The sequence below is a fragment of the Sinocyclocheilus grahami genome, unplaced genomic scaffold (genome assembly GCF_001515645.1).
Source record: "Sinocyclocheilus grahami isolate Dianchi unplaced genomic scaffold, SAMN03320097.WGS_v1.1 scaffold2238.1, whole genome shotgun sequence".
In the NCBI taxonomy this organism is placed as follows: Eukaryota; Metazoa; Chordata; class Actinopteri; order Cypriniformes; family Cyprinidae; genus Sinocyclocheilus; species Sinocyclocheilus grahami.
This window is the reverse complement of record NW_015507417.1, coordinates 46,538-59,501: the sequence shown is the minus strand read 5'-3', so window position 1 is coordinate 59,501 and position 12,964 is coordinate 46,538. Positions and strand designations below refer to the sequence as shown.

General features: G+C 37.9%; 2 protein-coding genes across 2 annotated transcripts in view; one reads left to right on the top strand and one right to left on the bottom strand.

Annotated features, from left to right (window-relative positions):
- LOC107574460 (interferon-induced very large GTPase 1-like) overlaps nucleotides 1-3,885 on the bottom strand; it is a 12,263-nt gene extending 8,378 nt beyond the window's left edge. Inside the window, exons 1-2 of the mRNA XM_016260894.1 lie at nucleotides 3,284-3,885; nucleotides 2,301-2,368 (exon numbers count right to left, since the gene is read on the bottom strand). Of these exons, the coding sequence (XP_016116380.1) occupies nucleotides 2,301-2,368; nucleotides 3,284-3,764 (549 nt within the window). The 5' untranslated portion in view covers nucleotides 3,765-3,885. The remainder of the gene's footprint in view (nucleotides 1-2,300; nucleotides 2,369-3,283) is intronic.
- A 5,820-nt stretch (nucleotides 3,886-9,705) lies between these two features.
- LOC107574459 (uncharacterized) overlaps nucleotides 9,706-12,964 on the top strand; it is an 8,596-nt gene continuing 5,337 nt past the window's right edge. The window contains exons 1-3 of the mRNA XM_016260892.1: nucleotides 9,706-9,864; nucleotides 11,167-11,256; nucleotides 11,877-12,152. Of these exons, the coding sequence (XP_016116378.1) occupies nucleotides 9,781-9,864; nucleotides 11,167-11,256; nucleotides 11,877-12,152 (450 nt within the window). The 5' untranslated portion in view covers nucleotides 9,706-9,780. The remainder of the gene's footprint in view (nucleotides 9,865-11,166; nucleotides 11,257-11,876; nucleotides 12,153-12,964) is intronic.

The window sequence follows — 12,964 nt, the reverse complement described above, 5'->3', positions numbered from 1 at the left end:
TGGCACTCTGAAAGAGCAGCTCATAGATGGAATGGTGCATCCCAAAACCAATATGTTTGAGAGTCATCAACTCGATCTAAGGTATAAAGCTGGAGTGGCTAGCAATAAATATCTAGCTGAGGGGGGCAAACACCCAGCTCTCAAACGAGAGGGGAGCTCGACCTACCGCATGTTTCAATGCAAGAACAGCTAGCATTAATTTACTTAGCTGAAGGAGCAACACACCCAGTTCTCAAACGAGAGGGGGGCTCGACCTACAGCATGTTCCAATGCTGGAACGGCTATCAGTAAGTTACCTAGCTGAGGGAGCACAAACCCAGCTCTCAACGAGAGAGGGGGCTCGCACAGCATGATCGTTAGAAATCAGAGGGTAAGTGTACTGCAAGCTAGCCAAAAACTCAGCGCATCAGAGAGGCGGAGGAAGGGCATAGTTTACCTGATGCTGCTGGTTCCAGGTGCTCTGGCATAAACAGAGAACTCCACCTCCTCAGAAGGGGAGAGAACTCGGGCGCTCGATAGGAAGCAGCATGCTCACAGTAACCCTCAATGGTGAGGGGAGCGATACTTCCAAGTGTGTCAAAAATAGAGACACACTGGTTGAGTGGAGCCCAAGGTACTAACCAACTCAGAGAAAGGGAATGAAGCTATAATGCGTAACCCTTACCATACAGGATTTTAGAAAGTGCGCAAAGTACTCAGCGTGCACACTTACCACTAATGTGGATTTTAGAAAGTGCGCAAAGTGTTCAACGTGCACACTTACCGCTTTGTGGATTTCAAAAAGTGCACAGAGCTTAGCGTGTGCATTTACCATAGCAAGGATTTAAAATTTCCAGGCATCTGTTCACAGATACCCAGAGGTACTGGGCCAAATGGGAGAGGCAAGCTCAAATACAACCCTCTAAGGCGAGGGGAGCACTGCCTGAGACAGCATTACACAAGAAGGTTCTTGCAAATGCCACCTATACTTTCCGCTCGATGCCTCAGCAAGAGGGGATATCCTGGAGCCCGGACACCTAGGAATTTTTTGCAGTGTCGTGCCGGGGGCCTGATGGTCAAGAAGGCTCCTGCAGAAGCCTATGACCTGGCCACATGATCCAGTTAGTATGAAGCCGGAACCAGGGCTATCATACCGGCTGGACACAATACCAATGAGTGACTCAGACCGAGACGGACCAGGACCCCTATGCTGTTCAGGCTTAGACCTGGACCATTGTGAAATGAAGTATTGAAGGCTACTGAGCGTGCCTTTGCCTCCCTGAACTTCTCGACCACCGTCTCAACGGAGGTAACCAAAAATTTCAGAAGGCGAAACTGGCGCATCGAAAAGAAAGCCCCTCTCTTCCATCCCAATATCTGCCAGGTTCACCCACAGATGTCTCTCCATAACTACCATAGCAACCATGCTTAGTAGCACGGAGAGTGAGATCCGTGGTGCGGCGCAACTCAGCTACCTCATCGGGCTTTATCCAGGTCTTCCAGCAGGTCAGCCTAATATGCCTGGAACACCGCATCGTGTGCAACGAAACAACAGCCTGACCTGCTGCTGCGTATGCCACAGCTGACGAGCGCAAGAGGGAAAGCCCCCTTTTAAACTCATCGGTCAGATCCACCTGCGATCCCCACGAGCCCATTCTCCCCCGTGCCTCAGCAGCGGTGTGTCCTGAGCCGCGGGAAGCAGATGGCTTCCCCTCTTTCCTCGAGCTTTTCATTGAAGAACGCTCGCAATAAACGTGGATTGCCCCCTCAAGGACATCGCGTGCGTGCTCTTTGCCCACACACACGCAGAGATCGTGTGTGTCATCAGGTGTCAAATAACGACGATGCGGATGCACACAACCTTTAAACGCTTTGCTAGTGCTCGCCATAACGATAGGAATATAGATCGCTCTTACCACGGAAATGCACGCTTCAAACAAAACAGTCAGTGAAGATGAAGAAGAGGATGACATGTTCTCCCGGTGCCTATTTATACTATAGTCGCACCAGTAGTGACGTCATGGGCTGTCGCCGGCCAACGTGTTGTTGGTGTTTTTTAAATGTATGCTTCAGACACGGGTCACGACAAGGCGTTCCCCATAGCGACCCCTAGAGGACGCAGTTCGAAGTTCCCTTGAAAAGGAAGCTCAATTATAGAAAATCAGCTGTGGACTAGCTTACGATTTAATTTACAGTTCACCAAAACAAAGACATTTTGTTGTGTAAAGTGTTAAAAATCTCAGAAAGTAATTTAACCTGTATAGTTAAGGATTTTTAACTTCCTGCTTTTATTCTATTTTTGAAATCCACTCAACACATACCTCAAGTCTTTCTCCTGTCTCTAGTGTTGTGGTGTATTCCATGCTCTCTTCAGTTACTGTGCATTGACCTTGTGACAGAAAAGGATAGAGAATATTAGAATAAAATGTAAAATTGAATCAATTTTAAGCAAATCCATGAATAAAAAAATAAAATAAAATGTGTTTTAGACTGTAGAAGGTATGGACTGTTGATGACAGTTCACTCATTTGTCTCATTTGGATAGTTCACCCAAACTGAACATTCTGTAATCTATTACTTAACCTCATGACATTCTAAATCTACATGGATTCTTCTGCGGATGTGAGAATGTGTGTCTGTTGACACTGTATCAGTGTTATTTGTTTGTTTTTAGATTTACCATATAATGAAAGTCACTGTGGTCCAATGTTGTTCTGAACCACACTAATTTTTAGAATATATTTATATGTGTTCCACAGAGGAAAGAAATGTGTGAAACAAAATGAGGATGAGTAAATGATGACAGTGGATGCAGTTTGTCATGTTATTTTCCTTGTGCCCTTGTTTTGTAATGTGGACTTCTGTCTAGTTCCTGTTTCCCCTAATTAGTTCGCAAGTGTCCTGCATTCCCTGCCTGTTCTGTCACAGCCACAGATGCCATCTATGCCTGGTTTGTCACAGCCATGGCAGTCCCCATCTCCACCCTGGTAGTCTCCTACTTTGCTCCTTGTGCTCTCAGGTCCACCTTCTGTTTTTAGCTTTGCTGTTTTTGCCTTACATTCTTAATAAACTAATGTTTCCATATAGATACTTATCCCAGTAAAATGTTACCCAGTTGTTTCTGTTGTCTTTGTTTAAATGTTACTTGTTATTCTTACTTAGATATGTATTTTAACAAAACAACCCATGTATTCCAACATATTTGAGTCGATACTATAATCTGTGAATGATGAATAATTTGGTTGAATAGAGTCAGAGGTAAATAAAAATGTCAGAGATATTTGGAACCAAAATCTGTTCTTACTTTGACATGTCCTGTTTTGCAGGTCTTCTCTCTCTCTTAATGCAGTGTTGTACATCTCACTAGTGTATGACTGCTGTTTATTGTCAATAAACAGTTGCTCAATCCTGTTCATCAGGTCTGTTATCTCTGACTGGTTGCTCATGCTCTTGCTGCAGGTGTGATATCTTCCACCACATTTCTCAATCAGCCGCTCCAGAGCAGAGTTTTTCTTCAGATCATCTATTATAGAGTCAGAGTCTTCCTGGCTCTCATAGGTGAAGAGAATCATCACAAACTGAAGAACTTCATCACCAAACACTCTCTGAAGCCACTCAAGACCCATCTTATCAGCATCTGTTAACTGGCCCAGTCGCACAACAAAGATGAAGGCAATTATTTCTTTTTCATTCAGTAGTTGAGCAGTGAGGGGATGCAGGTCAAGTGCAGTTTCATGTAAGCCAATCAGGCTGATCACGGAGACGTGACGTCCTGATATCATCATCTGCAAAGGAACAGACTTGGATATTGCGAAATTTTCAATATTTGGTTGTATTTCTCCAAGTACAATACTGTCATGTTGAAACTGGACTGCTGCACAGTTTCCAAATAAAACAATGGACGGATTGTGATCTAGAAAAAAAAAACACAAAAAAGATTCTCAGATTCATCAATGCACTGCAAAATAAGAGCAAGTCTTATTCAGCAATGCAAAATATCAGATGTTGTATTCTTACCCATAGTGCTGAGTAATGGATCAACAGAGTCAGAAAATTGAGGTGATCCACTCATCAGATTTGGAGTTGCTCCTTTCTTCTACAGTCTGTTCACTGTCCTCAAGTACATACTGCAAATGAATTATGACTTTTCTATTTAGGTCTTTAAGTATGCAAAATGTGTATAATTTATCTTAAGAGTAGGACTGGACAACATGGCCAACATTTATATCATGATGTATTTCTTAATTTGCATCATGCAATATAATGCAATATAATTCCAATTAGGGCTGCATGATTAATTAAAATTAAATCGCATTCACAATTAGGTGAAATCTGCTATTTTCATGCACAGCTTGTCAGTGAAGCACGGTTCTGTGATCAGTAGTAAATCTCCATCTGAAGGCCAGTCTCGCGCTGAAACTCCAAATATGCCCCGTAGAAGAAAGGTAATGCATGTCGTTCCAGGAAACAGAAGATTGAACTGCTTTCATTGATTCGACGTGACTAACACACGACTATGACAATATATGGTTTATCTGAGTTCTTCTTATTATAATTTTCATTATAATAAAGTATAATTATAATGAAATGCTATATTTATAATCCAATGCTAAGTGAGTTTGGATTAAAAAATGTTATTAAATGTGGTATTTTGTTGGCCAAGAGGTTCATAAATGCTTTGCATGTTTTGGAAAGATGTTTGACGAATGTTGTTTTTTTTCAAATGCAGGTTTTTAGCAACTCAAACTCGTTGTGCTTTCAGATGGAACAGCATTTACTACACTGAGCCGTACTTCACTGACAAGCTGTGCAAAACAGCTTTCATAATCACAGACCAGACTTTCATAATAAGGGGTTATCCAAGCATTAATGGCAAAGAAAGCCCCTTATACTTGAGACCGGCCACCTATGAGGTGTTTCTTGGAGGTTATAGTACATTAAAGAATGGTCATTTGACTTATACATACATATATTCCTTTTTCGAATTGCCTGAAAAACCACTTCATGTGAGCATAAAAACTTTTTTGCTATATATGGGAGTTTTTGCAAAATTGACGTATTTTCAATACACGACTTCAATTCGCACAATTTGAAGGGTAATTGAAACACGTGACAAATGCTGTAATTCAGGGGTCTTCGACTAAAATTGCTTGAGGTCCAGGAATAAACATTTCTCACCAGCCGAGGTCCGGACAATTATATTGGCCTACCTAAAAACATTATTTGATGGTTTTTGCTAGACCAGGGTATCTGCATGATATTTAAGCTCATTGTGACGAGTGGGGCGGGGCCGAGAGCCGTGGGAACGGAGCGAGGCCGGTGGAGTAAATGATAATGAGCGACACCTGCACCACTCACTCAAGTCCCAGTCCCATGGAGGAGCTCCGGGAAGGACAAAAGGAGGAGTAATGACAGTGAAGGACGAGAGTGGACCAGGCCTGGATTTTATGTTGTTTTGGTTCTGTTTGTGCGCGGCAGTCATCCGTAAGGGACTGTCACATTATTTTCAGTTATTAAATTATGTTTCAATGTTTACCAGTTCCCGCCTCCTTCTTCCCGATCTACAAAATTTTTTACACTCATATTTAAGACTTTTTAAGACCTTTTTAAAAGACCTGCATAAATAAAATCAAAATGACTGTAAAAAACATGATTTAGAGTTCATATACAGGTTTTCACCAAAACGAAAAGTTTTATAAAATGATTAACTTAACATTTCAGCATTTAAACCATTTTTAATTTAAATTCATATTAATCTAAATAATTATCAATCATTTATTATATTAATTAAATATCATAACAAATAACAAATACATTTTTATAATACATTATCTTCTGGTCGATCCACTACTTCATATTTACAACTCTGCATGTTTGCTGCATAAAACATTGGTTTATTTTCCCATTGGTCTGAACAAAAACAGCAGACCGGGCTTATTAAAAATGCTAATTCATTCACTGCCAGCTGGTGGTGCTTTCGGAACGGCAGAAGTATAGCGGTAGGCAGTACACAAAGCAGAGCAACGCCTGACATTGTAATAGCGCTGCACGATATATTGAAATTATCGAAATATCGCAAATTGTCCATATCGCGATATGCATATCGCAATGCCATGTGATATCTCAATTATTATTTGATTAATAGGCTACCTCTAAATGTCTTGTCAAACATCTTTCAAACATAAGAAGTATTTATGAACCTCTTGTCCAACAAAAGACAACATTTAATATATTTTTACTCCAAACTTTGTCAGTGGAGTGTCTGAAATAAAATTCTTCTGTGATGATGTGGCTTCTTACACAGAATAACGCACACAACATATTTTATAATATTCTATGCAGTGATAAAGGCTATGTCGATTAGCATTGCATTTTTAAATATGTATTAATAAAAATTATAATAAGAAAAACTCAGATAAACCATAAATCGCTGTAACTGTATGTTTATTAGTCACATTGAATCAATGAAAGCAGTTCAATCTTCTGTTTATTCAGCTGCAGTGATAGGGATTTCCTGGAACGATGTGTATTACCTTTCTTCTGCGAGAAATATTTTGAGTTTCAGCACGAGAGTGCCCACTGGCCTTCGGATGGAGCAGTAATTACAACTAATCACAGAACCGTGCTTCACTGAGAAGCTAAGCTTGACTGAAATACCTTTGTAGCTTTATTATGAATCAATGTATATTAATTCATGTGAAGACTATGCATTGTTTTAGTTTTACATTTGATTATTTATTTTCTGTATTGTTTCTTACTTGAAACGCTACTGTTAAATATATCTAATGTAAGCCTGCCTGAAAGTTGAAGCACTGTTTATTTCATTTGCATCTTTTTTTTTTTAGATATTGCTTTTTATGTAATGCTAAAACACTGCTGGTCATTCAGAAGTTGTAGTGATGCTTTCTTTTCCAAGAAAGAATGTGAAACATATACATTGGTTATATAATTTTTTGTTTTGAAATATAATTTTAATTGATTTCACACTCTTAAAGCAATATTGTATCGCATATGACGGTATCGCATATCACATTATATATATATATATAAAACCTAGTCTAAATCTACTGCCAACTTTCAGAACTTTTTACACCAAAATTAGTTGTTAGTAGTCATTCATGAAACCACACTTTTTTCCAGTGGACACTGATTCAGCAATATTATTTTATTGTATCTAATATTACTTTTGACTGTTCATATTCTTTGTTTCCATAGTATACAGGCTCACAGTCCCATAGGTTTCTTTTTCTATTAATACCAATTGCCTGTGTGATGTAATGCTCAAGTGTGCATTGCAAAAAAAAAAAATTGTTTTACTGTATGCCATTGTACTGTATCTTACGATTTTACAGTAATAGTCTAGTTTTAATAGAGTTGTATTCTATCCATCTTCTGACTAACAAGAAGGACATGAAAGTTCCCATATCATCCGTATGTACTATTTTAGGTACTATTTGCCTACTGTTTATGAGTACTGCAAATTTTGAAAAATGTTTTACCTTGCTATATATTAGGGTAGTAGACATACTGGCACACAGGGTGTGTCACATGACAAGTAAACAGGTTTGTTCTCTATTGTGATGGTACAGTAAGTCTCTTTCACTAATCACTGCATGTCTAAAAGACATTTTAATGAAATCACTAACATTTTGTGATTTGTTACATAAATAAAGAAGCAGGTGATGACTTGTCAAGTTTAATCATAAACCAACTGTTAGTCCTCTTGTCATATTCACGTTTTAACTGTAAACTTCCTTCTTTCTTCAACTAAAAAAACTCAAAATGGTGGAATCGTATTAACTAAAGAAACCTAAAGTTGTTTGAGCTTATTATGCGACCTCACTTAACAGTGATGTAATTCACCTGACAGGAAATTTACTTTAAAAAGCGGTTAAGTAGTATCTATAAAATCTACATTTCTAAAGTACTGTTTATAGTGTAGAGCATCGTGTAAACACCAAGAATAAGAAATGTATTTCATTTTTACCGTCTCTTCCGCGTTGTTTACTGTCTCTTCAACTGTAATCCGAAAGACGCGCATGCGCAGAACTCCGAGTTCTCGTTTTTTGTTTCGTTTCTCAGTACCTGAATTGATGCGTCTTCTCTTCTCGCTCCTCCCGCGTGAACCAGAGGAAAATTCTAATTTCTTTGATATAGCATACTCGCTTCCATATATATTAACATTTATTCCATTATATTAACATTTATTACTCACATACAAAGCAGGCTACTAACGTGAAAATGATGTAGCTATTTCGATCAAATTGTAAAAGTTTGAATTGCTTTTTGGTTGACAGATTTCTATAATCTATAAAATCTTTAATATTTTTCATAAAACTGTAAAGAGGGGCTTGCAGTTGAAATCAAATTCAGTTAGTAATAAAACCAAAAATATTTTGCCCATACAAGCTGTTTTATACACATCATTTAGACAGCCCCAAGTGACAAAAGGGGTAGTTACTCTCCAATCAAATCACCTTTTGCATGACGATAATCTGCGGTGATTGGTCCGATTGGTATCATGTTAATTTTATCATGCCTGTAATGCCTGATAAAGCAGGTTAGTGCGCGCAGTGCTGCTTTTGTGTACAGACAGGGCTGGATTTACCTCTTTTCCTGACATAGGCAAAACACATTTTTGGGCCCCCCTTCCCTATATAATAGGCCTATATTACCACCCAAGCAAACAAAATATTTCTTAATCAGTGAAACCGTTACAGTGTTTTCTATCACAATAAGCGCTTGCGTTCAGTCAATAGGTCGTTTATCAAACTTCTACAATGCGATTAAATCATTCACAACTGGAAACCAAGTTTTCATCAGGCGAATTATAATGCCTTTCAATACATTGGCTAAAAAGTGTTAATTTCACAGCGTTTGAGTTTCAGAGTTTCAACGTAGATTTTCAGAATCAGTGATCATAAATATTTCACGGCATTTTGCGCTACGTATTAACAAAAAAGGGGGAACCTAACTGAAGTATAAATTAATGCTTTACAAGAGCGAGGTTTAATAATACTTTATGACAATGAATAATTATCCAAGTCTAACTATCCAGATGGAGATTAACGTTAAACGTTTTTGCATTTTACGTGGACCGTAAAGCGTAAATCGGTTAAAAATTGTCAGCGTTATTGTGCTTTGTATCCAGAAAACCCGCTGCTTCCAAATTCACTGGTATTGTTTTTAGGAGCACTGTTTCGACAATCTGTGCTTCATCTCAGAATGAGCTACCCTCCACTTACTAGGATTTGGGTGGGGGAGGGGTTCGTAGCCGTTGTCATATCGCAGCAATGGGCAAAAGCGCTCAATGCTCCGTCAGTGTATGTTGACTGATTTACTGACAGATAAACATCAAGTTAAACATACAGTATGTTTTTTAGTACAATGACCTCTTTTATCAAGTAAACAAATACTCGATAGCCCCGCCCTCGCCCCATAACTCATAAAAAGCTCTCTCAGGCAGGTTTTAAGATTATAATATTAGGATTTCACATCTACTGTTAATGAAATTTTGGTAGGCTACATGGTTTTCACTTTGAGATGGATAGCATAATTAATATAAATGACTGTTACAATAAAGGTTATTTTATGGTATGCTATAAAGTGTTTTTAAAAGTGAATGTTGGTTCGTTTTACTAGTATTTACCATACATTTTGGAAAAAATTAAAAAGCCTTTTTCCAAAAAGGTACATCTTAAAAGGGGGTAATCTTATAATTAGCATTGCATTTAATTTGGAAGAGTACAGTAAATTGTTACTTATAATAGTTCAAATCATTAATTGTTGTTGTTGTTATTTATGACTAATTTCTGCTCTTTCTCTCTTTTCAGTGTCATTTGCTGTACATGTGGAATTGCAAAGCCTGTTCAGTTGTTGTACCAAGTAGGTTAAAACTTCTGCAGCATTATAGGTTAAAACACAGACATTTTGGACATAGTAGTCGTTTTACATGTGTATATTCAAACTGCCCCTGCACATTTAGAACGTGGAATGCGCTTAGAATTCATTTAAATAGATTTCATGTGATTGAAACTAGACAGAAACAGTTTCAAAATATCATATTTAGTTGCCATATATGTAATTGTGGGGGGCTTAACTTGGAGAAAGATTACTGGGCTCATATTAATGCACATCTTAAGAAAAATGAATTGATAACTTGTATGTTTTCAGGTTGTAACTTTAAAACAAATATCTGTGGTACTTTTAAGTCTTATAAGAACAGAAAACATCATTCTTTTTCACTAAAGGATTTTAAACCTGGGATAGTAATAACTGCAACAGTAGCTCCACAAGAGTCAGATTTCACAGATTATGTTGAGGTAGAGGCATATTAACCCATTTTGCATCAGACATGACATAAAATTTTCACATTTTCAGTAGATTAAACTGATTTTAAAAAATGCATTGTTTGGATGTCAGGTTAGCACACTATACTTTTTTTTGTGTGTGTGTGTTTGTGTGCATGTCTATTTAATTTTTCAGGTCTAACACTAGGGCTATTAAGAGTAAGTTTTTTCATTTATTTTTTAACCAATTATCCAAATAATGTTTAGTCCTAGAAAGCTATTATTATCAGAACACGCGAGCATTACATAGCAGTTAGCAGATCAATGAATGAGAGGGTAGCGTTACAATAGTTGCCCATTTACCACACCATGTTACAACACAGTAGGGCTATTGCAGACAGAAACAATACGACATAGATGTACTACATGGAGGTTTCCTTTCGGCTCGATTTTTGAGTGGACTTTGCTGTTCCGATGAGCATGAACGGTATATGAGTGGAGCGACTGAGCGGAGCGCACACGCATAGAGCGGGATAATACGCAGAGCGTCACACCACGTGAAAGTGATACAAATTTTCGGCAGCCGGAATTTCGGTGCATCTCTAATTATTGGCGACATCAGAAATGGATATTATATAATAGATGCTTTTTTTTTTTTACATTTTAGCAATTAAAAAATATTAATAAAGGATTTTTACACGGCACCCCTGCTCTCGACAGACGGCACCCCGGTTGGGAAACACTGCTCTAGACCATAACATGCACATTTGCCATACACATAATATACATTTTTATGAACTTTTAGTGAATGAGACCCATTGTGCTCTTTTGTTTAATTGTGTTTTGAGTAATGTCTTAAACTAACCTTTCTTTTTCTGCTCTGGCTTATTTTTTTAAGGATGACATTGATGCAGCTCGTGAACTTGCCATCAAAGGACTCTGTATCTATCTTAATGAGGACCCTAAAGATCTCATTCAGGAGTATGTGGTGAGTGGTTATAGCTTAACCGATGGAATCTGTACTATGTTCAACAAGCAACGCATTACTACATCTAAAAACCATAATTTCATAAAATATGCACACTGCAACATAAATTTAACAATTCCATTTTATCCACTAGACATATAGCTATACTTGTTTAACTTCTAAATGACCGTACAGAGCACACTTATTTACTTAAGTTTTAAAATAATAATTATTAAGCAAGTCACAGTTTTTTACAGCTGCTATAACAATACAATTAATTTGTTTGACAGAAACTTTCCTTAATTAATCTTTATCTGACCAAAATACTCTGTGCTCTAAGTCACTCACAAATCTTTTGACAGTTCAATAATCTCTATTTGCTTTTTGCAAAATATTGTTTGTTTTTATGCCTTTTGCAAGACATTGCATTGTTTCGTGCTTTTCATCTTGAGAAAGATCTTTCTTCCTCACCATATTACATAAGAACTGTGACTTCCTTAATAATGTGGATAGAAGATTGAGGTCACCGCAAGCATTGGCATTTTTCTAAAAATTACTTGCCTAGTAAGTTACAAAAAAGCTACCCCTCATATTTCTTGTTCATGTGTTAAATACATATGCATCTTGTTTTCTGTCTTTAGGACATGGAAGAAGATCTTTTACAGAGTGCCATTGAGAAGACCACCATGGGCATCGTCGTGATAAAGGACACTGCAGACAATGAAGCCCATGATGTGGGAATTGTGCTAGAGGGTGTGGCAGTGCTTCAGGACCTTGACAGTGTGACTTTTGCAACGTCAATGTTGTTCGGTCTAATTTATGCTCTTAACCTGCAGTGCCCCACAAAGTTGCGTTTTACTTTTGAAATTCTGCAAAAGCGCATCATGGAGTTGGATGTAGGTGAACTCTCTATCAAGGTCCCAAAATTTCAAATCTAAACTCCATCAGTGAGATGGACCGCTTTTTGAATGACTGCTGAGACTATAAACGATCAACCCAAGAAAATTCCAGCAGCCTTCATGCAAGACACCACTGCAGAGGGTAAACAGTTGTTTAGACGGTTCCACTTTGCCTACTCTTGTTTCTTTATCCCTTTTTGTCTGAATTTGGCCCTTCTTTGGACTGGCTCAAAAGTTTATTGATTAGAGAGCTGAATCTATGACACATCAGGGTGTCCGCGGGTCCTTAAAAAGTCTTAATTTCTTAAATAACGTTTTCCTAATATAACGCCTTAAAAAGTCTTAAAATGTCTTAAATTCGGATTCGATGGGTCTTAATTATTTTTGGTCTCATTACCGCTAAAATATCTTCAGTCTGTCGGACCTAACGACTTTACAATCATTGGACAGACCCGCTGTAAATTACTGCGTCATCAGAGAGAACTGCAGAATACAAGCTCGCGCTGAGGCTCACTCTGTTTGTCTCGAGACTCTCGAGACTTCAGAACAAATGAGCGTGACCGCACACAAACTCAGAAGAAACACACTGAGGTAAAATTCAGAATGTTTAGTTTATTCATAACATGATATAGTTAACACCATGACAAGTGAGCTATTTTGCTCAATATTCTCACGACGCAAAAAAAACGAATATTCAAAACACCTACAGAGTGCACGCATTACGTGAAGTCTAGTGCTCTGCCTGATCACTGCATGATTCAGTCTATTAAAATACATTCGGAATGATCACAAATTCAAGACATGGGGGCAGAAAATGTGTATATTTATAC